Here is a 26945-nt window from a genome sequence, read left to right on the forward strand (position 1 = left end):
GTTTCTTGGCTGGCTGTCAACTGGGGGTCATTCTCAGCTTCTAGAGGCTGCCTGCATTCCCTGGCTCTTGGCTCCCTTCATCAACAATCTCGCAAAGATGGAGGAGGAGTCCTTCTTATGCTTGAATCTCTCCTGCCTCTTCTTCCACCCCATCTCTCTGACTTTATCTGGGAAAGTTTCCCTTCTTTTGAGGGCTCATGCAATTAGATGGGACCCAGTTGCATCATCTAGGAATCACCCCCTTATCACATTTGCAAAGTCCCTTCTGCCAGGTAAGGTACCATATTCCTAGGGGCCAGGAAGTAGGGTGCAGGCATCTATCTATTAAGGGCCATTATTGGACCTACCATACCTGCCCCTGGTCTAGAGTGGGGTTCCTAACTTTTCTTTTTGTACCATGGTTCCCTTTGGCAGTCTTGGGACTTCTCAGAATGTTTTAAATTGCAAAATATAAAATTCAAAGAACACCAACTATCTTGAAATATCGTTATTAAATAATAGATTTTTTTGGCATAGTACTGTATGTGCTGTGTTGTTAGCAGGATCTAGTGGTTGATGTAAAATTACCATTATTTTGAGGTTGTGATGAACATAAGTGATGTTTTAGGGTATCTGCAACAACTGTAACTTGATATGAAAACGTAAGTAACTTCTATTGGATTGAGTCACAGGTAGCTAAAATTACTCTAGTTTATGGTCAGTGTTCATAATTAAAGGAAATATTGAACTTTAGTAAGGAGTTAATGGAAATACAAGGCAATTTTTCCCATCTAGGTTAATGGACCCCTGAATTCTATTCATGAACTCTTGCATCTCAGATTCAGAGTCCCTGCTCCAGGAGATAGGTGGTTACAAGGACGTCTACAGCATCCTGGCTGTAACAGCAAGAAATTATAAACAACCCATGTATTCATCTACAGTTCGCTGGAAATATAAATTGTGGCATATTTATAACCATGAAATACCACACAGTCTTCAAAATGAACAGACTCAGGAATACACATCAGCACACTGAGTGTCATAAAACAACAAAAACATAATGTTGAAGGAATATAAAGCAAGTTGCAAAAACTACATACAATATTATTTCTTTTATATAAAGTTGAAACACAAATTTGTGATAAAAAATATCGGTGCTTTTAAATAACACTCATTAGATAGCAAGATAACATAAAGGCATGTTAAAAATCTAAACACATACAGAAGGTGATTCATATACAGGGTGGGGCAGTGGTCACGTTGGGCACGAGGGAGGCAGGCTGGTTAAGGGCTCATGGCCAAATGTCAGAGGTCAACGTGAAGCTCTGTTTCTTATGGTGGGCGGGGTGCACGTGTGTTCACTTTGTTTCTCGAAAATCATTATTCCTTAAATTGTGTGGGCTTAAAATACTGCGTTATAATATATTATGTATGTACATATATAATGTGTTTAATTTTCATATTCAAACCCAAATGTTAATTTAAATATGTATGTGGAAATTACAGTAAAATAAGTTTCTAATTTTCTCATTTTTGCTACCACTATATGATTGCAATCACTATTTAAAGGTATATTTCAAAAATCTCATTTCAAAATGTACATATTCATTAATAAAATTTTGAGAGATGAAGAAAAGGATTAAAGAATGATAAAAATCATCTGCAGTCCCTCACCAGATATAATCACTGTCTACATTTTTTATGCATATATTTTCAGTCTTTTAAAAATTTTACATATACTATACATATTATCTTTTATAGCCCATTTTTCCTTTAAAATACATCATGAACCTTTCCCCATATCATTTGTAGATGTATGTGTGTGTGTGTGTGTGTGTGTGTGTAGAATTTTAGTTTTCATTATTTTCCAGGGTCTGAATGCATCCAGTTTCCTCAATCACAAAATGTGGGTGGCTCCTTATCAGTCTAAACAACCTTGAGATATATGTTCTTATAGAGGAGTCTGTACTTCTCATGAGGATTGCTCAGCAGAATTCCCCTGGGTGGAAGTTTCTGCCTCTGGACATGTGCATATATAAATGTTTGACATGTTGCCAAAATAAAAGCATTTTCAGTGGTACCTGGGTGGCTCAGTCTGTTAAGCGTCAGCGTTCTGCTCAGGTCACGATCTTGTGGTCCTGGATCGAGCCCCGAACCAGGCTCCCTGCTCAGCTGGGAGTCTGCTTCTACCTCTCCTTCTGCCTCTCTGCAACCCCCCAACTCGTGCACACACACATACTCTCTCTCAAATAAATAAAATATTTAAAAATAAAAAAGCATTTTCAGCTGGGTGAATAACATGTTTATTTTGATAAAGGATCTTATGCTCCGCCCAAGAAAAAGATTCAGAGAGTAACTTCAAGAAGCCTCAGAGACTATCAATAGCACATTATTGAAGGATAATTAAGAACCAGAAAACTGGGGCGCCTGGGTGGCTCAGTTGGTTAAGTGACTGCCTTCGGCTCAGGTCATGATCCCAGGGTCCTGGGATCGAGCCCCGCATCGGGCTCCCTGCTCTGTGGGGAGCCTGCTTCTCCCTCTCCCACTCCCCCTGCTTGTGTTCCCTCTCTCGCTGTGTCTCTCTCTGTCAAATAAATAAATAAAATCTTAAAAAAAAAAAAAAGAACCAGAAAACTGGATTTATACTGATATGCTTGATCTTTCGGAGAAGGATAAAAATTATGGCATGCGAAGAGAAATAATTTCCTCTCAAAATACCAGTTTTCTCTGTTTTCTTTTCTGATCCCCAGAGCATGGAGAATAAGAACGGGTGCGTGGGACTTGAAGTCCAGCAGGTATGCACAAGAACTGCTCCCAAAGGGCTGTGCACCCAGCATCCCCATCCCCTTGGGATAGGGTACTGCAAACTCCACACCTGGAAGGAGTAACCAAATACTTCTTGTGTAACCATTTGCACACTAGAGTGAATGGAGATGGATCCGCCAGTCGGCCTGCGGTATCTCCTCGGAGTGGGAGGTAGCTAAGGAGGTTTTGATTCATGGTACAAGAGGGGAAAGGAACATGCTAGAGCAGCAATTTCTGTTTTCACCTTCAAGGTTTTGCTTTGTCAGCATTTCCTTTCCAGACTCTGGGTTTTGAAGACTTTTGCGTAATGGGAGAAAGCACACCTCTTCTTTATTTTAAATGCGTGGACAGTTTCTACAGCATTAGAAACACCGAAACTTCTATTACTCATTCGAGGGGCCAGTCAGGATCTGGAGCCTTAGGTGGCACCTCCTGGGCCAAGCATGGGCTGCTGCAAAGGGACCCTGCACTTTCCCAGGATGCTGAGGGGGAGAAGGGCCCTAGGCAGGCCAATGGGCGGGATGCGGTACCGAGAGGGGTGGGGGGAGGGGGCCCAGAGGACAAACTTCTCCTATTGATAGGATGACCATGCGTCCTGGTTTGCCTTGTGTCTGTGACATTATTTTATTCTGAGGCTTTGACCTGTGGGGCCTCACGGACACCGGAGGGACTGCCCCTCCCAGGGCTAGCTAATCCCCCGAGACAGTAAACAACTCCAGCATGCCCTTCACATGCGAACCAACTAATGCAAAGCCCGCACCCGCACCCCCAGCTACCTCCTCTAACGGGCTCTCGCACTCCTGGCCACCATTCCCCTGTCCTAATCACACCTGGGCCAGGTACCAGACAACTAGGGACAGCTCCTGTAGCCCAGAGCCCAGTGAAATTGTTCAAACCAGCTGATCCAAAGCCTGTTCGCCCTGCCTCACCCATTCCTTCCCATGGAAACCACAGTAAAGGTTCTTGCCCATGTTTTCCCTGCTCCCTCTGCCTCCTGACCAGCCCCGGTGTTCCCCTCCAGCCCCCGAGTGGCCCTGTAGGGTGTCACCGGACCCTCCTCTTGGGATCTGGATCTGGGAGGAACACACTATCTTTCTCATGGCAGTCACTTCCTAATCTGCTGGGCTTCAGACACCTGAGGAAAAAAACCCTATCCTTTAAAACACCTAGGATAAAACTGGTCTATATCTATTGTCCTAGTGAAATTATAAAATGCCCTTCTGTCTCCGAAGTATCCTGGCTGGGATGATAGGTCATTGGGTGTTGTGCTCATTAACCATCTAATCTAGGGTTTCCTCTGCCAGCAGCAGGGCTGGTGTCCTGAACTCTGACTGATACACAGCGAGTGCTCAGTGAGGGCTCATTGGCTGGCTGACGCTTCCCTCCGTGGAGGATCACCATATGTTTTCTGGTTGCTGTAACTCCCTACTTCCTGTCCACTCTCGTTATTGGGGAGCAAGGCCTACTATATTGTATCTGGAGGTGAACAAGAAAGACAAAATGGGCTGGCCAAGGAGCAGGGCTGAGAGAATCTGAGAAAAGAGAACCCTGGTCCCTAGAACTAGGAACCTAGTTCTAGGCTCTGTCTGTGAGGGGTGCATCTGTGACACCAATCAGCTCAAGAAGATGGCTAGATTATCATCACACTTTATAAATTTAGGGGATGATATAGTAAATCTCTCAATTCATAGAGGCTAGTGATCAACCCCAACCACATACAAACATATACACGATTTTGTTACAAACTCTGGATACCAAATCTGATCAATAAGAAGAGAGTTTAACAAACTGATAAAATGTCAAGTTATGGCTTTAGTGCTTCATGGTTCAATATTTAGGTGTCGGGGCTGCATGACCCATGAGATTAAATTTCAGACAAGTCAGGGGAGAGAATGAGTAATAAGTCATTCTATCTGAAATAATAACATCAGGTGTAATCCCACAGGGATGCAAAGGTGAAAAGAGGAAGTCACAAGCTCTGTGGCTTCAGACCTAACATTCAGAGCAGACACATTTAACACAGGCTAATGAAAATGCCGCCCAACATGCATCCCTGAGCATCCTTTTCCCAGTACCTAGGGCTGGCTGAGCTCATAACGGGCACTCCAAACCACTGGATGGACTGACCCAGTGACTACAGCACTCGGCGGCAAGGGTCATTGGAAAACCGGGCTTCTGGTCTCAGAATGTGAAAATCCAGTGGGGTGATAAGACGCAAGCAGTGATATGCCCCTTTACGAGAGCAGCTGGTGTTTAGGAGCGATACCAGGGAAGAATACATGAGTCTCTTGGAATAGGGCGCACGGAGGACTCTGGAAGGGTGGAGAAGACTCAATGGAAGTGACTATCCAAGCAGGTGCTTTCACAAGTGATGGGCAGAATTTGAATAAATAAAGAGGGGCATAATGGGGCCACGTTAGACAGAGGGAATGGCCTGACTACATACTAGGGGTGTGACAAATGTTATATAAACCATCATGGTGAACAGAGCAGGAAACGGAAGGAAGACACCTGTTCAGGAGGGCTCCAGGTGTCATGTGCAAACCAGCAAGAGAGTCAGAGAAGCCTGCAGTGTTAGGGGACACAGACATTATTTTACAGGTGAAACACAGAAAGTTGTAGGCATACTGCAAACGGTCTTAAACAGGTAGTTTTTATTATAATAAGAGGTGCCATTTATTGAGAACCTACTGTGTGCCAAACACACCATATCCATCACCTTTAATCCTTGCAATAACCCCACACATGATATAATACAAATGCTATCCGTCCTCTTGCAGATGAAGAAAATGAGCCTCAAGAGGTTGTATCACCTCCCCAAGGAGATATAGCTGGAAAGACAGACATAAATCTGTTTGCTTCCTAAGCCTCCATGCTCCCACTGCAGTGTGGTCCTTCAGGAGCCAATGTGGAGCCACAGACAGATCTGGAGCATGGGGGGGGCTTTCGGTCTGAAGCCTGGAGCAGCATGGGGGCAGGCTCTCACTGACACTGGCTAGTCCCCCTGCACTAGAGTGGGGACACTTATCAAATTAAGGAGTGATGCATGGGAAGGAGGTGTGGTATGGGGAAAGGATGTGCTACAGGCCCACGGTGTCCAGTCCCTGGCTGGGCAGCCCGGTGGAGAAATCCCCGCGGCAGCTGGAGGTGTGGGGACCCGAAGTGGGGGTCGAGAGACCTCAGTGCCCACTCGGCAGACAGATGCCTGAAGCTACGGAGGTGCTTTAGGAGCACATGTGAGACAAGACATCAAGGACACGGTGGTGGAAATGCCCACGTGTAATCATCATCAGGGTGGTGGAAATGCCCACGTGAGACAGGAGGAGAAAGCCTGGGGCAGGAGAAATCCCCCAGCACCTCAGGAACAAGGCAGAATGGTGACTGTGTGAAATGCTTTTTAGTTTCATGGCGAGAGGAGAAGAAGAGAGGAGAGAAGACTGCCTGACACTCAGCCAACTGTCTCCTGGGAGAGGTAACTCTGACTACCTGCTGACCACTGATTAGGGCCCAGATGTTTTAGAGCCTTGGAAAATTAGAAGTTAGCTCGTAGAAAATTGCTAAGGTATGATTTTTTTTTTTTTTTTTTGGTGGCAGAGGTTATTGCCTTCCCCGCCCCTACCCCCGGCCCCCAGGCATTAAGCAGTTCTGTGCATAACTAAGAAACCATATTGCAGAATCCTTTCCCAATAAATGATATGGCATTGCACTCCTCAAATGCTCATGGAAGCAGCCCTCTTGTCCTTTGGCTGGTTTTCCCCCTGAGTCTATGAATACGACTTCAGTGTGGGCTAACACAAAACCGTGTCTAGAAACTGTTTGGTGACAACTGTGAGGGGGTGAGTTTGCAGACTGCAGTGTGCAGGTGCAGAGGGAGGGCAAGCTGGCTACTCCAGCATCTTGGAGCCAGGAGGGCCAGGGTTTGAGGAAGAAACGGTGATAATGTTGCTCTTACATTAGGAAGGGTGCTCTCTGTGTCAGGGGCTTTATGGCCATCTTTGATTTAGCAACTGCAGCTTCCCTGAAAGGCGGGTTTGGTTATCGACTGTTTCTGCTGCAGAAACCACAGCTTCGAGAGACCACCGGACTTGCCCAAGGTCATGCAGACTATGAGCAGCAGAACCAGAATGGAAACCCTGAGCTCTCTGATTTCACATCATGCTCTCGCCACTACAATTTGTTTCTTCCGCTAGATGTCACATGCCACGAAGAGGACTAAGGGACCGAAGGCCATGACAAGGTCACGAGCAGCCAACAGGCGAGAGGGAGAAAACTTCGCTTCCCCCGCCAGCACCACGGAGCCCCTCACGCTCCCGCTTCCTTCACGACCGCTCGCAGGTTCTTCTGCTGTTTGCGGCCACTGCTACCTGCCTGGCTCTCACTTCCACGTGGCCTCTTGAGACCGTTCCAGAAAGGACACGAGTGAGACCCCAGCTGCCAAAGCCGATGCCTTCTCTTTGTCCTTATTATCTCTGAGTGTCCCCCTGCACCTTACACTTCTGGGCTTCCTTCCTCTTGGGCAGGACAGAGTCACCGAGAAGGCCCTCGGGGGGCCCACAGCGCCACATCAAAGTTACTCTTGCTGCTTCCTGGCTTCACCTGTTGGATCCACATGGAAGGAGGACAGCCAGAGACCCACATCACGGCTACAGCCCTAACTGACATTGGGGAACCAAGTAACACAGTCCGGGACCATCCTTCCAGTGGGCTACCAGGGCTCAAGTGACAGTTTGTGTTAGACCCTGGACTAACAATTCCCAGGGAAAAGGGCTGTTATCAAGCCCTTTCTAAGGACATGAGCACGTCTTGGCTTAGCATCCTTTAGGAGCATCTTTGATACTGCTGTTCAAATCCCTCTGGAATGACTGCAAGCAGTGGCCAGATGCCCACGGCTTCAGGACCACGAAGAGTTTTTTAAAAATACGATTCTCGGAGCACCTGGGTGGCTCAGTCGTTAAGCGTCTGCCTTTGGCTCAGGTCATGATCCCAGGGTCCTGGGATCGAGCCCCGTATCGGGCTCCCTGCTCTGCGGGAAATCTGCTTCTCCCTCTCCCTCTCCCCCTGCTTGTGTTCCCTCTCTCGCTGTGTCTCTCTCTGTCAAATAAATAAATAAAATCTTTAAAAAAAAATAGATTCTCGTGCTCACCCCCTGGAGATTTGAATTCAGTCGTTCTGGATTTGAATCTTTAAGAACAGTGTGGGGGGATCGTGAGGTGCAGGGCGGTTGGGGGACCATCTCCCTTGGTTGGTTGGATAAACTTTGTTATGACTTCAGTCTTGAGCCACAAAGCAGGGCCTTGTTATTGTGTTGCTAGCAGGTGACGGTTTTGTTTGATTCAGCATCATTGTGCGTACATGTGATTAGCTGTGTCTCATACAGGGCAGTGTAACAATTAGGTTAATGGCACAGATCTCTGTGCCTGCTTATTGCTCGCCCATCAAGAGAAAGGACGGTGTGTGTGTGCAGTGGGGGTGGGAGGGGATGGGACGAGTCTCTCTTCTTACATATTAGATGGCTAAAAACAGCAATTTCCTGCATTTTCCTATGTATCTTCAAAATTGCATTAGCCGGGTAAAACGTTGGCCTGATAGCCAATCTATGGCTCAAGAGGGAACCATGGTTTTTGTTTATAAGGTGGAAAAATTTTTTTTAAAGAGATTTTCTTTATTTATTTGAAAGAAAGAGAGAGAGCACAAGCAGAGGGAGCAGGCAGGCAGAGGCAGAGGGAGAAGCAGGCTCCCCGCAGAGCAGGGAGCCCGATGGGGGCTCGATCTCAGGACCCGGGGATCATGACCTGAGCCAAAGGCAGACGCTCAACTGCCTGAGCCACCCAGGTGCCCCTATATGGTGAAAAACTTTAAGTGAACATTTAGAGGTGTCTGTATCAGACGTGGCTCAGACTGGGGCTTTGAAATATCATGCCTGAGTTAAGCCCCAGCTTCATTCTTTCCTTGCTGTGTACCTGGACAGGTGGCCAAACTCCGTCTCTGCTCATCTGTAAGTATGATGAATGTGGTATATATACTTCACAGGGTTAGTGTGAGTCAGTAAGATAAATGGGCAAAAGATTTAGTACAAAGCCTGGTACACCTGAATGCTAACTTCCTGCTTCCTGTGATCATAATCATTATTATTTTGTCATCATTGTCATCATCATCCGCACCACCTTCATCATCACTACCTTCATCATCACCACCACCTTCATCATTATCACTACCTTCATCATCACCACCACCTTCATCATCATCATCTCTGGTTTATAGAGATGGGAATATCAGATTATGCGAGTTTGTACAAACTAAAAAGACTGCTGAAAGTCTGGATTGGCCTTAACTCTCTTTTGAACGATACAAGTAAATCAAAGGGTCCTCAAGTGGTTTTAAAATTTGTGCCTAGGAGTTGCTGCTAATATATATCTAAGTTAGAAGAACAACTGGAAAGACTGTTCACATGCATGTTGTCTTTCCTGCTTTAGGAAACTTACTTGTGACATCTGTTTAGACAACACTTGGAAAAGTAAATCCTAATTCTAAAAGTCAAGTTCAAATCTATTTTCCAGAAAGGATGAGATTGCCATTAATCACTAAAAACATTGTTGGCTTAATTCAGATGTGAATATTTTCAGGCAAATGCCAGCTTTGAAATGTCACCTGTCTCATCGAAATTGAATGCCCAGATAATATCACTTGCCACGTAATTACTGACAACTCCCACCTCTGCAGAGGGTAGCCTTCCCGACTTCCCCAGAGTCCCCGCGAAGTCTAACAGGTGTTCTAGTTGAAGGCCATTTCTTGTGAGCTGTCCGCCCCCTGCTGGTGAGTCAGAACACTGCCTTACCTTTCAGGAATAAAGGTGACGACAAAATTTGTTTTGTTCTCACATTTTAAAAAGGATTACTGTGTCTTTTAGGGTAATATATACACGTTATTATTAATAATGTACAATTTCAAATTAGAAATAAATATATTAGAAGTCATTTCTATATAGATATAGACGCAGAATATATGTCTGTATTTAAGAACTCACTGGCGTACTAGGATGTAACAGAGTGTCCGGCTGAGGCATGTTATAGGCCACTAGGCTACACTCTCGCCACGGGTTCCAAACTTCCCAGGCCACACTTTCAAATGAAATTTAGAAGAAGATTTTTGATGATGACAATACCAGTGGCGATTTCTGCTAGGAGTGCTATGTGTAACACGCAGCTCTGTTGGATTAGATGTCCATAGTACGGCCCCGTGGGACCTTCAGGGCTTCACAGAGGGGAAGGAATGCAAAGAATGTCTATTAGCCTATTTTGAGATTGATGAAGAAATGGAACAACATAAATATTAAGAAGCAAGATTATTAATAGCTATCATATATTGGACATTTAAAAGTGCTTTGTGTTCAAGTATTATTACAAGTTGACAAATGGGGAATCATCTACACTTGATCAAGGAAGATAAGCTAGTTTGTATTTTTGATAATGAAGGTCTCTAGTTCACTGCTTGCTTAGCGAAGTAATTAACTAAAATTTCAACGTAGACAGGATTTTGAATATGGAAGCACCACTGATGCGAAGAGGAAGCCAGAGCAGTGCACACAGCCTGTCCTCCATGTCAACTGAGGCTATTCTGGGATGAAGCAGGCTATTATTTTTGCTGTAGCTGACACAGAAATCCATTCATTCCGTAAGCAAATGTCGGGCGCCTATGATGTGCCAGGCACTGTCCCAGGTCCTAGCGATGCATCAGCAAACAAAAGGGATGACAAACGGTCAAACAACAAACCAAACCATCCCTGCCTTGTGGCGCTTACATCGGCAGAAGAGTGCTGCTCAGACCTGCACGTATCAGCATCACCTGGATGGCTCCTTGAAACGCAAATCGCTGCGCGTCCTCCCAACAGCGCCAGCCCAGCTTCTGAATCAGGTCTGGGGTGGGGCCCGAGGACAAGCTGTGTCAAGGGGGTCTGCCTAGTCTCCCCAGCCTGATGTGATCCTACAGAGAGTGTGTACACTGGGATGGGGATGGATGAGGACAGAACTGCCTCATCCTGCTCACTGATTTGTCAGGCTCTGAGCTAGGCATTGTGCGTGCATCATTTCAATAAAGCCTCCTGATTTTTACAATATCACATTACAGGCGAGCAAAGCATAGCTTTGCAAGGTTACATGATTCACTTAATAATGACCACAACTAATGTATCGGTCAAGATTCTCCAGGGAGACTGAACCAACAGGATATATATATGCATGTGTAAAATATACAGATTCATTTTAAGGAACTGGCTCATGGGATTGTTCGAGCTGGCCAGTTCAGTATTTGTAGGGCAGGCTGGCAGAGTTCCTGTTAACAGTCTTCAGGCAGATTTGCTTCTTCTCTGGAAAACCTCCATCTTTGCTCTTAAGGCCCTCAACTGATTGGACGAGGCCCACCCACATTATGGGTATCTGCTTTACTTAAAGAAATAAATAAACACCCAGAAGTGTAGTGTTGGTGAAATCTAAAAATGCGTTCACAGCAACAACTAGACTAGTGTTTGCCAGACCAGTTGGGCTCCGCTGCCTAGCCCAGGGTTACGGAAAGTAACCGTTACGGCTTGCCGTGGCTGAAACTCATTTTCAAGACCAAATCTGTTTGACTTCAAAACCATTCTGCCCTGCCTTGGATTCCTCACAGAACAAGGCCGGGCAGACGAGAGATGCACAAGTGGATCTTGCTGAGAGAAACGAAATGAAAATTTGGAAAACAGCAGTGAGCAATTTAAATGTGCTATCCTTTTGTGCTTGCGTTGGGCAAGGGCTTCATTTGATTGGAGGTAATCAGATAGAGCAGATGAACCATTTTGCCCCACAAACGGTCAACGAGCCCTCCTGCAGATGACAATATATATCCCCCCCCACATTGTTAATCTATCAACGAGTGAAGGATTTATAGCAGCCAGTAGTCAGCTCTTAGTTTTTCACATCTGCACTTCCCTCAGAAATGCCGCTCCTGTGAAAACAGTCCTTTGATTCTCCTGTCCCTGTGGTCCGTCCAAAGGGGCAAATGCTCCCCCCGCCACCCCCTCGTCATTTCCTTTTGGCCACAGGTTCTTGCAAAGTATCTTTTCCCTTAAGGATTTAGCGCCATCTGGTGAATGAGGGGGTGCTCTGCAGCCATGTCCCCTCTTCCTGCTGAAGAGGAAATGAGGCTTGCCAGGGAATGTTCTCCTTGGGAGGAGAAGAAACAGTCTCTGGTGTGGGGTGTGTATGTGGGGTATGTGTGTGAGGTTCTGTCTGTTACACAGGATATAGACTAGCAAATTAGGGTGAGGGGTCTACATCTGGCCCTTTTCTAGCAGGCTGGCCGGGATTCCTAACCCCCCTCTGGATCCAGAAGCCATAGAGGGGAGCCCGCCCTCCACCCCCTGTCAGGTGTTCCAGAGCCGGACCGCTGAGGATGAGGGGACTCTGGGAAGGTGTCTGGGAGGAGGGCTGAGCTCTGGCTGGAGCTGAGGTAAGAGAGCTCAGGTAGCCTGGCGGATTGTGTCCCCCAGTGTGAACACCAGGCTGGGGAGGCTTCTAGAGAGAGGGGAGAGGGCCCATGGGAGAGGCTGAGGCCCAGGAAGTGCTCAGCCGGGGCTCAGTGCGGGCTCTTCCTAGAGTGACGGGTCCAGAAAAAAAGGAAGCAGTCTGAAGGACAGGAAGGTCCCTGGAGAGACAGAGACCTGGTCTGTGTGCTAAGGGTCTGTCTCTGAGGTCCGGCCCGTGTGTCCGCGTGCGTGTGCATGTGTGTGTGTGTATGTGGGTGCATGCATGCCTTCCTTTGCCCTAGGGTGTTGTCTTTTCATTTTCTCTCTCTGTAATGCCTGACATTTTTAGCATTCAACCTTAAAAATACCCAAAGCCCAGGTTTTACCATTTTGTAGTACTTTACAACTTATAAAATGATTCACACACATTCTCATTTTATTATTTATAGCTCAGTAGATCTTACTGGCCCCATGCGGCAGGTGAGGAACAAGGCTGTTAGAATTTGAGTGACTTGCCTGGAAGTGGGGAAAATCAGAACCAGTTGTTGTGAGGACCAGCCCCGCTCCCCCAGAGCCCACCTCTCATGGGCTACAGAGGCCTTGGTGGGTCTGGGCACTCACTCAGCTCCTGTGTCCTGAGCCACGCGCTGGGAGGCATCTGCACGGATGCATCACCGTCCCTGGCGTCCGTGCCCCCACCAGGCTGCGTCCAGACCCGAGGGCTTCAGGGAGGTGGTGACCAATAAAGCTGCTTTCCTTAAACCAACGAGTGATTCCGGAACTACACTCCTAAATAACCAGGACCTGCACCTCTGGGAGAATAAAGTACACCTGGCTCCCAGTTCTGGGGCAGCGCTTGTGCGGAACGCAGAAAATGGCTGAGAGATAACGGGGATGAGATACGAAGGCAAAACAGATCCAGGAATCCAGGCTCTCCTGAGTGTCCTTGTCTCATTCTCCTCCCCAGGGAGGCACCCCTCCCAGCCTCTGGCTGAACACCCGAGGAGGCTGGGGTAGGGACCATGGCTGAGGGGTAAGCGACTGGACACTACATCCTCGGCTCCAACCTAGGCGTCCCCTCCCAGGTGCTCTATGCATCCACCCCTTCACGCCCTGAACACCTGCTCTCAGACGTCCAAAGTGAGCTGTCTCTCCCTGCACACTCTGCTTTTGCTCCAGTGTTTCCTCCTCCAGGGAGGGCACCATCATCCACCCAAGTTAGAAATCTGAGCACCGACCTGAACTTCTGTTTCTCTCATCCTGTCTTCTAGCTCACTGACAAGGTCTGCAGACCAGACCTCCAACCGCACCTCTCGGTATTCCTGGCTGCCCTCACCAGTGCACCAGCCATCTCTCTAGTCTTGGATCTGGTGGTGGACCCTCTGCCACATCTGGCCTCACATCAGCTGCTGTGAATTTTGGTGCTGCTGATTCTTCACTGAGATGATACCTGGGCCTTTCCCTCGAAGAGCATTCGTGGATATGGGGACAGGCCACATCCAGTGACATGGATGCATGCTGAAGACCAGCCTCTGGCCCCCTGCCTTGAGGCAGACAACTCTCAAGAGCCACCTGACTTCCCAGCCCCACCCCATCTTCTGTTCAGCTCATGGGTGTCACCTCCTCCCGCTGCTCAATCCTGCCTCCTTTTCCTCCCACAGTGCTGCTCCTGACAGTGTTCCCCAAGACCCTCTTGTGTGCAAGTCTCAGAGGCTGTCTCCCTGGGAAACTGACCTATGACAGCTGGTAGCAGGAGTGGTCCTAGGACACAAACTCTAAAATGGGGGGTGCAGGTAGAGACCCACCAGCTCGTGGCCATAAAGGAGGCTGTTATTGGTGGCCGATGAGCACTGGCAGCCTTGAGGGGGTCCGGGGCTGCAGAGCGCTGTGCAGAAGGTCAGGCTGCCATGCGAGCATCCTGTCTCTGGCCATGCACCCATGGTATTCAAGCTGTCTGTGCTGGGAAAAGACCACATGGAGTCTATTGCAAGCCAGAAGAAAATCACAATGATGGTATCTAGGGCTCTGCAGCGGGGAGTTATGCACACCAGTTGGAATAAAGCTCCTGGTGTGCTCTGGAGCCCTGTGCGGCTGGAGCGTCTAAGCAGCAATGCTTTTGATAGCAAATGGTCACGTTCAGTAGTCGGGGCTTTAGTACGGCACACAACCCTTGGGCTTGGACCACTGGGGGTGACAGGGGTGCAAAAGCCTGGCCCCTGTGATGCAGAGCAACTCTGAAGGACCGTTCCTGCTCCAGAGCACTTTGTAGGACTGTTGTAGCTGCACCACCGTTCAACCCCCTCCGCCCAACCCTGCTCCCTTCGCTCTGCACAGTGCTCCCCCAGAGCACCCTCCAGTACATCTGCTCTCAACCTCTGGTCGCAGGGTCTGCTTCCTGAAAACTATTACAGTTCCCTACTGTTTCTCCTACCGCAGCTAGTGATTTATCTTTCTTTCTTTTTTTTTTTTTTAAGATTTATTGATTTATTTTTAGAGGGAGAGAGAGGGGGAGAGCATGAGCGGGGGGCAGGACATAGGCAGAGGGAGAGAGAGAATCCCAAGCAGACTCCCTGCTGAGTGCGGAGCCCGATCCCACAACCCTGAGATCATGCCCTTAGCGGAAACCAAGAGTCATATACTAGCCCCGCTAGCGATCTTTCAAAAACACCCATCTGACAATGTCGATCTTCTTCGGATCCTTCAATGCCTTCCCAGTGCCCTTAATTCCAACGTCCTTAACATGACTCATATAACCTTTTATTTGCTACCCTCTGCCTATTTCTCCAGCTCGGTCTACTGCCGCCAACACCTTATGCCGTGATCATACTGAACTGCTCTCAATTCTCTGAACATGCCCTTCTCCTTCATCTCTAGAACTTTGCGTACTTCATCTCTGCCTAGAGCATCTTTAAGTCCTGTCCTTGTCTGGATAGCTCATCTTCTCAGTCTCAGGCTTCATTTCTTCCTGTGACCAATTCCTTGAATGTCTTAGAAAACTAGATGTCATAGCATCCTCAACTTCCCTGATTGTGCCTCTCAGCATATAGTATTTTGATTATTTGTTTATTTGTTTTTCTATGTTACTAGATTATAAACCTCATGAGATCAAAGGCTGGGTCTGTCTTGTTTAATGTTATATCCAAAATACCTGTAGTCTTTTTTTTTTTTAATGGATCAGTTATTTAGTTAGGTTCTTTGTAAGAAATTTAGACTTAATGGTACAGAGTAGATGCTTTGTAAGTATTTACTGGATATCTCTTTTTTTCTTCTTTTTATTGATTATAAGAAATTAAGACTTAGTCAAAATCAGATTCAAAGTCATGTAACAAAAGGTTTAACACAGTGATTGGAGACAAAATTTTACCTATAGATACCTATAGATACCACCTCGGATCTGGTGGTGGACCCTCTGCCACATCTCGCCCCACATCAGCTGCTGGGAATTTTGGTGCTGCTGGTTCTTCACTGAGACGTATTTAAATGAGATGTATTTAAATTTTTATGCAGTTAGCTCTCAACACTTAAAATAAGGATATTTAACATAAACACATGAATTTCAAGCTACTAAAAAATAAAATAAATCAGTTTGGAAGATCTGGTAACATGCTCCTCCATTTTTACTTAGCAAAATTGACTGGAGCTATGTCTTTCCAGGTTTGCTCAGACCCCCACAGGCTATGTACAATTGTGTTTGCAGGCAATTGTTTTAATGTGCTTTTCTGTTGCTGGAAAATTAGAAGAAAATGAAATGTATCTTCATCCTTATCAAAACATAGGAAACTCCATGAATCTGCTCATGGACACTACTTCGCTCATGGACACTAATCGTCTGGTCCCTGTCGGCATTTGAGTGCCATGGTGGTATAGTATTTCACTAGCCAACAATAACATACACATATCCCCTTTTCAAAATGCAGAGTGACACCACTTAGAAAGGTGGATTGTCAACTCTATGACCTTGGGTGGTCACTCTCTCTCCTTATACCTTGTCTATAATCCAAGTCTATGGCATAATGTTGTGAAGAGCTCAAAATGAGAAGGCGTATTTGAAAGTGCTTTGTAAACAAGTACTATACAAACATACATTATTATTTTTCTCCCAGGCAAAATGGAGGTTTATTCTTCTAATTTAGGAGGCAGACGGAGGGAACAGTGGGTTATTGTGGGCAAACTTATTTTCTCTTATGATTCAAAAGATGGCTAAGGCAAAAGTCAGCCCTGAAGTCACTGCCCATCCGTTTAAAAATTTTTAAACTATTTATTTTTTTATTATGTAAAACAAACTATAGTGAACATTTTAGAGTTACCATTTTTTTTCTGCTTTCACCCAATTATGAAAGCAAGTAGCTAGATTTTTTGCCTTTGAAGAGACATGACTCTTTGAGCTTTTGCTATGAAAGATATTTTCCATCTGAAAATTTATCCACATCGTGGTTCTAATTTCAGTTTTACTGAGGTATGATAGACATATAAAATTGTAAGGTATTTAAAGTGTACAACATGACAATGTGATGTGTCATACACTGTGCAATCATTCCCTCCACTGAGTTAGTTCATCCACCACCCTCACATATTACTGTGTGTGTATGTGAGAACATTTCAGTTCTACTCTCTTAGTAAGTTTTAATTATACAACACAGTTATTCATTAGAGTCACCAGGTTATACATGTGATCATTGGAACTTACTCATCTTACAGCTGAAAGTTTGTACCCTTCTATCAACCTCTCCCTATTTTTGCCATCCCCTACCCCCTGGCAACCACTTTTCTACTCCCTGTTTCTATGAGTTTGACTTTTTTTTTTTTTATTATTCCAAATATACGTGATACCATGCAGGATTCGTCTTTGTCTGGCTTATAATGCCTTCCAGTTTCATTCATGTTGTTGCAAATGACATAATTTCCTTCTTTTTAAAAGACTGAATAATATACCACATTTTCTTTAACCTTTCATCTGTTGACAGATACTTAGGTTGTTTCTGTACCTTGGGTATTGTGAATAATACTGCTATGAACATGGGAATGCAAATATCTCCTTGAGATGATTTTCTTTCCTTTGAATATATACTCAGAAGTGAAAATGCTGGATCATACAGTATTTCTAATTTTAATTGCTTGGGAACCCTCCATTCTGTTTTTCATAGTTCCTTTCTCCACACCCTTGCTAGCCTTTGTTATCTCTTGTCTTTTTGATACTTTGTGGTTTTGATTTGCATTTCCCTGATGTTTAATGATGTTGAACAGCTTTTCATGTACCTGTTGGCCATTTGTAAGTCTGGTTTTTGCATATAGATTTTATATCCTGCAACTTTACTGAAGTCGTTTATTAGTTCTAACAGGTTTTTGGTGCAATCTTTTGGGTTTTCTGTATATAATATCATGCCATCTGCAAATAGAGATGCTACTTCTTCCTTTCTTATTTGGATGACTTTTATTTATTTTTCTTGGTTAACTGCTCTGGATGGGACTTCCAGTACTATGTGGAATAAAAGTTATGGACATCCTTGTCATGTTCCTGATCTTAAGAGGAAAAACTTTCTTTTCACCATTGAGTATGATGTTAGCTGTGAGCTTGTCATATATGGCCTTTATTATGTTGAGGTACATTCCCTCTATACATAATTCGTTGTGCATTTTTATCAGGAATGGATGCTAAGTTTTGTCAAATGCTTTTTCTGCATCTAATGAGATGTTCATATGATTTTTATCCTTCATTTTGTTAATGCATCATGTTGATTTTTAACATTTTGTTAATATATCATATTGACTGGTGGATGTTGAACCATACTTGCATTCCTGGAATAAACCCCACTTGATCATGGTGTATGATCCTTTTAATGTATTGTGGAATTGAATTTGCTAGTATTTTGTTGAGGATTTATGGATCTATGTTCATCATGGATATTGGCCAGTAATTTTCTTTTCTTGTAATGTCCCTGTCTGAATTTGGCATTAGGGTAATGCTGACCTCGTAAAATGAGTTTGGAAGTATTCCCTTTCTATTTTTTGGAAGTCTTTGAGAGGAATTGGTGGTAATTCTTTACATTTTTGCTGGAAGTCACCAGTGAAGCCATCTGATCCTGGACTTTTGTTTGTTGGGAGTTTTTTTTTTTTTTTTTAAGATTTTAATTATTTATTTGAGAGAGAGAGGGAGCAACCATGAGTCGGGGGCAGACACAGAGGGAGAGGGAGAAGCAGACTTCCCAGTGAGCAGGGAGCCCGATGAAGGGCTTAATCCTAGGACCCTGAGATCATGATCTGAGCTAAAGGCAGATGCTTAACGGACTGAGCCATCCAGGAGCCCCTGTTGGGAGGTTTTCGATTACTGATTCAATCTTCTTACTGGTAATTGGTTGGTCCAGCTTTTCTATTTCTTCATGATTCAATCTTGGTAGGTTGTAGGTTTTTTCTCCACTTCTTCTGTGTTGTCCAAATTTGTTGGTGTATAATTGTTCATAGTAGTTTCAGGATCTTTTGTATTCCTGTGGTATCAGTTGTTTTGTCTCCTTTCATTTCTGATTTTATTTATTTGAGACTTTCTTTCTTGGTAAGTCTTAGTAAAGGTTTGCCAATTTAGTTTATCTTTAAAAAAACCCCAGCTTTTAGTTTTATTGTTGCTTACCATTATCTTTTTGGTCTCCATGTCATTTATTTCTGCTCTGATCTTTGTTATTTCCTTTCCTCTACTCACGTTGGGCTTAGTTTGTTCTTAATTTTGTAGCTCCTTGATGTGTCCAGTTACATTGTTTATTTGAGATTTTTGTTGTTGTTTCTTGATGTAGCATTTCATTTCAGTTTTGAAGAACTCCCTTTAACATTTTTTCTAAGGCCAGTCTAGTGGTCATGAACTTCATCAGCTTTTGTTATTCTGGAAAACTATCTCTCTTTCAATCCTAAAGGACAACTTTGCTGTGTAGAGAATTCTTGGTTGGCAGTTTTTTTCTTTCAGTACTTTGAATATATCACCTCACTCCCTTCTGGCTGGCAAAGTTTCTGCTGAAAAATCTGCTAACAGTCCTCTGGGAATTCCCTTGTACAAAACAAGTTGCGTTTCTCTTGCTGCTTTTAGGATTCTCTTCTTGTTTTTAACTTTTGACAATTCATAATGTGTCTTGATGTGGATCTCTTTAGATCTTATTTAGTACATTTTGAACTTCCTAGATCTGGATATCTGTTTCTTTTACTAGGTTAGGGAAGTTTTCAGCCATTATTTCTTTGAATAAGCTTTCTGACTCTTTCTCTCTTCTTGCAGGATTCCAATAATCTGGATATTGGTCTCCTTGATAATGTCCCATAAGTCCTTCATGCTATCTTCATTTTTAAAATCCTTCTTTTCTTATTTTTAAAGATTTTATTTATTTATTTGACACAGACAGAGAGAAAGCTCATAAGCAGGGGGAGAGGCAGAGGGAGATGCGGGCTCCCCACTGAGCAGGGAGCCCCATGTGGGGCTTGATCCCAGGACCTTGAGATCATGTCCTGAGCCAAAGGCAGATGCTTAACCAACTGAGCCACCCAGGTGCCCCTAAAATTCTTTTTCTCTTTTTGCTGCCCTGGTTGGATGAGTTCCACTGGCCTGTCTTTGAACTCGTTGATCCTTTCTTCTACTTCATCTAGCCTGCTGTTGAACAAGCTCCTTCCAAGGAGATACTGGCAACTTGCTTCTTTTATTAGAATAGGCTGAAGGGAGGTGGGAAAGGTATCTGCTGGCTTCCCTTGTCTCTGGGCAAGATTGCAGCTAGCCCTCAGATGCCTGCTAAATTGGAAGCCTTGTTCTAAGGTGGCAGCTTTTAAAGTATTTCGATAAACCCCTTTCAGGGAAAGATGGGAGACAGTGTTTTTTGCCTGGTCCCTCTATGCTGAGCCCTGGGTGGGGATAGCCAGTTAAGAATTGCTTCTTTGTTTGCTACAGTTCCATGGGACTCATGAATGGAAGCGTCTTTGACTATCAGGGCCAGGGATCAGAGACCCGTCCCTTGGGTAAGAGCCATAGAAGTTGGGGTGCAGACTTGTGCACAAGCTCCTTCCAGGAGGACACTGGCAACTTGTGGTGGATTAGAGGGAGAAGGTGAGAGAGGCATCCTCGCGTTTCCTTGGTCTTTGGGGAGGATCACAGCCAACCCCTAGTGCCTGCTAAATTAGAAGTCTGGCCTGGAGGCAGCAGCTTTCAAAGTATGCAGGTAAACGTCCTTCATGGAAAGACTGGAAGATGGGAGGTTTTGCCTGCTCCCTCTGTGCTAAGTCCTGTGGGGATAGATGTGGTGATTGCGGTGTGCCCCGTAGGAATTGCTTCTGTGTTTGCTATAGTCCTGTGGGTCTCATAGTCATAAGCTTTATTGGTTTTCAGAGCTAGGTGTTTGGCACCCAGTCTTTACAGTTGGGGTGCTAGATGTAGGGTCCAAAGCCTTCGCCCTTCTGGGAGAAGCTGTGAGTTGGGGGTTCCATCCTGATTGTATGGCACAGTGCCAGGAGTAGGGTTTATGGCAAGAGTGTGTCTCAGCCTTTCCTACCCATTTTGATGTAGGTATTTTCTTATTCATCTGATATGTAGGAGTCATTCAGCTAGTTTTTGGATCTCTATCAGGGGGCACTGCCCCCTGTGTAGCTGTAGGTTTGGTGCATCTGTGAGGGCAGGGAGCTCAGGAGCCTCCTATGTCACCATCTTGGATGACTCCTCTCCACCATTCTTGTAGAATGCTTTCCCGGCTTCATGGTGAGAAGGGAGGTTTGGGGATGAAGGAAAGAGTTGTCATTCTTTCAAACAGCACTTAATGAGTACCTACTATATCCTAGGCATCCTGGGCACTAGAGGTTATAAGGACAAAATAGGTACAAACCTTGCACCAACAAAGCTCTGAATTTTAGTGAAGAGACAGGGAAACAATACTTCAGTGTGATGAATGTATAACAGAAGCATTTACAGTTGTCTGAGAGCTTCAAGGAGGTAGTGGGGTGGGCAGATGGTTTCATGCAAGTGACATATGATCTGGGTCTTGAAGGTTGAGTAGGAGCTTGGCAGGCAGGGATGGGTACGCTCCCTTTAGACACTATAGATTTGTTACTCAGTGAGAGCAGTCACTGTTCCCAAACTACTTTGATCAGCTACTGCCACTGAAAATGATTTCCTCTGTGGCTTTGGATAATGCCATTAAAAATCCAGAAGTCTCAGTTTTCCTTCCAGTTGAATAGGGAGAATAACATCTACTCCTTGGAACCACTGGGAAAATTAATCAATTTATGTGGTTTGCAAGATCAAGTGTTTACTTATTAGAAAGCCTCCAGAGGGGATATATGGAAGGAGACAGAACATGGGGAGGAGAACAAGCAGGCAAGAACAAGGGGAAGCAAATAGGACTGGATTCTCATTAGCCTATGATGGATTGATCTTCTGTCACCTATTTCCCAAACTCCCAGCAGTTTCAACCTAAAGCTTGCTCAATATTTTAAAATCAATTTAAAACCAATTTTTGAGTTTGCTTTTTTTAAAGAAAAATATTGCATTAATCAAAAAATGCATTAAGTTTAGGGTCAAGCAGCCTAACTGATGAAAAAAAGCCTGACTGGGCCCCAGGAGACATGGGCTTGCTTGGCTGGATAATGTAATATTAAAGACTAGAAACCACTCAGCTTTCAAGGGAGAACAGTGGAGAGCAGGCACAAATACTGAAAGGAGAAACCTTACAGGTGAATTGAATTGAAAGAAAATGTGAAGAGGGTTAATGAGGGTACTTTGTTAGTACAAACAAAATCCAGACACGAGGCTGCATCCAAAGCCTTCAGTTCCAAGAGGGGGCCTGCAATTAGATTTTATTGTCAGATGTGTAGAGAGTCCTTCTTTCAAAGATTTCGTATCAGTGGAATTGCAGAGGTCATCTGCTTTTTGAGAGAAATAGAGGGAACAGACAACAAATTGGTCCTACTAAAATAAAAGTCCTTTCTCTTACTGAATGGAATTGGTCTTTTAGTTTGATGAAATAGGACAGGACTTTCCATGTCCAAGAGTAGCTATGATTGAAATCAGGAGGCTTTGGAGACTTGGTAAATCAGATCATAGAGAATTCACTGGTTATTCTGTATTCTTTACCCTCCTCTGGCCTGCACCCGGAAGGCTGACTCCCCCAGGCTGTGTTGCTAGGACCCCTCGAGGTTGGCTTTTGGTTGGATGTGGAGACATCAGCAAGAGATCGGAGGGTGGGAGAGGGAAGTGGAGATGTCCATCTTCATTCCCTTCCTGCTTGGGGCCCACTTCTGGCAATGTTGGACCCTCTGTGGTTATACTGGCTGTCAAGAGGCCCCACTTCCATGGCTCCAGCCCCCAGGGTTATTCCCTGTGTGACACCATTTCTTTCTTTTGTCCCTTCAGGCCTCGGGCGGTCATGGCTCCCCACTGACGGTGCCCTTGGAGGCCCTCCATGTTGTTTGGGTTCTTGCGACTCTTCCCCACCGCTGTAGGTCATCCGTGACCTTTTAGTTAAAATCTCTTCATGTGCACATTTGAGTTGGATTCTTTTTCCTGTAGGACCCTAATAAATCAGAGATGTAGGGGAAAAGGGCAGCAAAACCCCAAGAAGTTGCCTTCTGTTCTCAGGCAACAGTGGATAGACAGACTCTTCCAGCTCGGTTGGTCAATTTGTTTTGTTTCATACCCATAAGAGGGGTATGAGGTTGGTCCAGCAGCTTGAGCAAGGAAGGAAGGACCCTCGTTTCAGGGAGGTCTTATGGAGGGCCACCTCTTCCTGAATTCTTTCTGGGATAACTGTCCTGAATTAACTATTCTTTTTCTGAATTCCTATCATACTGATTGTGCAGCCCTTGTGGCATCTAATAAAGTAGCATAAAGTCTGTGAGAGCAGGTACTTTATCCCCAGAGCCTAGAACAAAGCCTAATGGATTATAGGTGTTTAACACATATTTGATGCATGAATGAAATAATGTCTTTTTCTTTATAGATGTAACGATTGCTCAACAAACATCTATTAAATATCTGTGCACCAGATAAGATATTTGCCTCTGTATCTTTGTCCATGCAGTATTTTCTGCTGGGATGTTCTTTATCATCCTTAACCCACTGTCCTTTTGACAAACTCTGATCTACCTTCCATGACTTTTCTGGGGAAGCATTATACAAAGCTATAGATTTCCTAAACTTCGTTTTAGCATATCAATATTGTTATATATTTTCCTTTAAGTCTCCCCTATGACTCCTTTATGTGACTCTGAGGAAAAATATATTTATCTGCAGGGGCGCTTGGGTGATGCAGTGGGTTAAATGTTTGACTCCTGATTTGGCTCAGGTCACGATGTCATGGTCATCGGATCGAACCCTGTGTCAGGCTCTGTGCTCAGTGAGGAGTCTGCTTGAGATTCTCTCTCTTCCTCTGCCCCTGGCCCTGCTCACTCTTTCCCTAAAATAAATAAATAAATCTTAAAAAAAAAATACTTACCTGCAGTTTTCCAGCAGAATATCTGGTGGATACAAATACCTGATTTCATGTTCGCTAATTGGTAGTCTTTGCAGACACAGGCCCCTGGGTCCTGGTCATCTATGCTTAAGGCCAGCTCTAACTTTCTTTCTCCCACTTTCCTGAGTTGAACATTAAGGTTTGAATGGCTTTAAAAAATTCTGGGGGGTTACCTCAATCTTTAACACCATGGTTGGTTAGTTCTTCTTGAATGGAAGCCTTTGTCCATGTTTGTGGTCATAAGAGCATATGGATGTAAGTTGCTAGACCAACTCCATTTCTTGGTGTCTTGGTCTAGTCTAGCTCTTCTGGGCTACAGGGGTGCTGAGGCGGGGGTGTCTCAGGGATAATCTTCCTGACATCAGTATGCAGTGAGCTCATATTTGAACGCCCCTGGGCTAAAATAAAATCACCAGAAAGAGTATTTGCTGCCTCTGTTGCAGAAATGGCAATTCAGACCTGTCTCCCAATATGCTCCTGGCCAACATTTTAGAAGCTGATGAGAAGACCTGAATTCACTAGTTATGTTTATGTGGTTGTGTTAACATTAGTAAATAAGCCCACAGAATACCTTACAAAGATATACTTCTTTACGCTCTTCTTTCAGAACATTTAGATATTTTAAATTCTGTACTGTAAAATTAAAATGTTCTGAAATTTCTATGTCTATTTATGAGGTTCCTGTCAATAAAGTAACTAAAAGATTTATCTGGTAGATTTGATGTTTAAAACCTTGTTAACATCTCTATCGGTAGAAAAATAGTGAGCAAATTCATCAACTGTGCTGAAATTTTTATTCCTTTCCTCTAAGGTTTGGCTGATCATAATTAATAAATAAAAGAAAATGTATTTGCATTTCCCTAAGCTTGATATAGTACATTGGAGATTAAGGCTCAGTAAACACGTTCTTTACCTAATCAAGACTGAAATACAATTTAGCATACTTCATGATACTGCTTAGAAACAGTAATATCCTTGCATCATATAATACTTCTACGCACATCATTCCTGGAGATAGCTTCACCACTGATTTTAAACAAGGCACTTCTGAAAAAACTATAAATGTGGGGTTAATATTGATCGCTCTGATTCAGAAATTGTTAAGTTGTTTTCTCTCTCCTCTAAAGACTCCTCTGATCATGCTATGTTCCTTTCCCCTATTCCATATACCCCTGGGGCATATCCCAATGGCCATCTACAGCCCTACCCTGAGGAGGTGGGTGGTTCTGGGAGGATCGTGAGGGTGGGATAGCCAGAGTCCCATTCCCCGTGGCTATGGGCTACTAGTCTGGTTTTGGGTTTTTTGTTTTGTTTTGTTTTTTAGATTGGAACCCTCTTGACCTTCAGGAAAAAGCTTCTGTCTCTCACCCATATCCCGAGCCCTGTTTTGTGGAAGGAAGAGGGCACTCTACCTGAGTAACTGCTCCTGAGGCTTCCAATAGGGTGCCGCATTCACCTTCATGGTACGCTTCCTTACAGTCCCGGCAGAAGACGAACTGCGGAAGAACACACACGTGTTAGGGATGGGCTTGTTGGCTGCATTTGGACCTAGCATGCTTTTCCTTTTCCACGCTCGCTACAGTCGTTCCTCTGACTTGTGTGATGGGTTCTGTGCCAAATTACTTTTTGCAAAGAAAAATAAAGTTATATTTTGATGGTATTGTTCCCTCTTTACTAAATAATGTTCCAAGCCCTATAGCAGGGTTTCAAAGATGCACGAGTCTTATTTCCTATCTTTATGATGTTTCCAGTCTGGCAGAAGAGAAAATAATGTAAACAAATACCTGTCGTTGAGTGGTACTGGTGTTAGGATATGAGGAAATCAACTTTATTCAAGAATTTCCTATCCAAATTCTTAATCGCAGGAATCAAACTGAGGGTTGTTGGAGTGGGGGGTGGGGTGGGAGGGATGGGGTGACTGGGTGATAGACACTGGGGAGGATATGTGCTCTGGTAAGTGCTGTGAATTGTGCAAGACTGTTGAATCTCAGATCTGTAACTCTGAAACAAATAATGCAATATATGTTAAGAGAAAAAAAAGAAGAAGATAGAAGGAGGGGAAGAATGAAGGGGGGGAAATCGGAGGGGTAGACAAACCATGAGAGACGATGGACTCTGAAAAACAAACAGGGTTCTAGAGGGGAGGGGGGTGGGAGGATGGGTTAGCCTGGTGGTGGGTATTGAGGAGGGCACATTCTGCATGGAGCACTGGGTGTTGTGCACAAACAATGAGTCATGGAACACTACATCTAAAACTAATGATGTAATGTATGGGGATTAACGTAAGAATAAAAAAAAAAGTGTAAAGTAAAAAAAAAAAAAATTTCATATCCAAGATCTGTTTACATACACAGAGGATTTATAAGTTCATGTTAGTAGACTTAGTTTTGCATTGAAAGCCTATTTCGGAAAGAAGAAATAAATTGTGTCCCCTGCGAATTCATATGTGAAATTTGACCCCCAGTACCTCAGGACGTGATTGCATTTGGAAATAGGGTCTTTGAAGAGGTAAGTATGGTAAAATGAAGTCATGAGAGTCAGCCCCAATCCTGCGTGACTGGTGTCTTTATGAAGAGGAGATTAGGACACAGACACACGTGGACTGAGAGATGACCATGGGGGGACACAGCAAGAAGGCGGCCATCTGCAAGTCAGGAGAGAGGCTTCAGTGGACCCAACCCTGCTGACACCTTGTTCCTGGGCTTTTAGCTTGTGGGAGTGTGAGAAAATAACTGTTGTTGTGGAGCTCCCCAGTCTGTGGTCCTTTGTTATGGCAGGCACGGGTAGCTGATACGCGGCCTGGAGCGGATCTGCTCACCTGGGCATGGTGCCCCTTTCATCATGCACACACCACAGAATGGGAGAGACCTGGGGAGCAACTCACTGCTCTCCACCCTCCACCTTCAGGGAAGGAAGCCACAAAGTGAGTGCTGGAAAAAGAAGCTGTCCTCCCACCGTCGGGAATCTGGAGGCCCCTCTCGAATGACCCCATGGCCACCAGACATGCTCCAGAGTGTGGCTAAGGGTGTGGGCCCTGCAGTCGGACACATGGGATTGAAGTCATCAATCCGTCACCTGCCCACCGACACCCTCCGGGAAGCCTGTGCCTCAGCTCTGTGCCCTTTGAGAAGCCGGGGTAATAACAATAACCATCTCATCGGATCCGTGTACACGGTGGGTGAGCTAGTCCACGTCCGCTGACA

The 26945-nt window shown here is 44.7% G+C and overlaps 1 protein-coding gene across 3 annotated transcripts in view; it reads right to left on the reverse strand.

The window, feature by feature from the left end:
* The window catches only part of LOC118001822 (E3 ubiquitin-protein ligase parkin), a 1265989-nt gene that overhangs the window by 19416 nt on the left and 1219628 nt on the right, over positions 1 to 26945 (reverse strand). For all 3 annotated transcript variants that reach the window (XM_034991967.1, XM_034991965.1, XM_034991964.1), the window contains exon 10: positions 25155 to 25238. In XM_034991967.1, coding sequence (XP_034847858.1) covers positions 25155 to 25238 — 84 coding nt within the window. The remainder of the gene's footprint in view (positions 1 to 25154; positions 25239 to 26945) is intronic.

This window comes from Mirounga leonina, unplaced genomic scaffold (genome assembly GCF_011800145.1).
Source record: "Mirounga leonina isolate KUSES-001 unplaced genomic scaffold, KU_Mleo_1.0 Mir_54, whole genome shotgun sequence".
Taxonomy (NCBI): Eukaryota; Metazoa; Chordata; class Mammalia; order Carnivora; family Phocidae; genus Mirounga; species Mirounga leonina.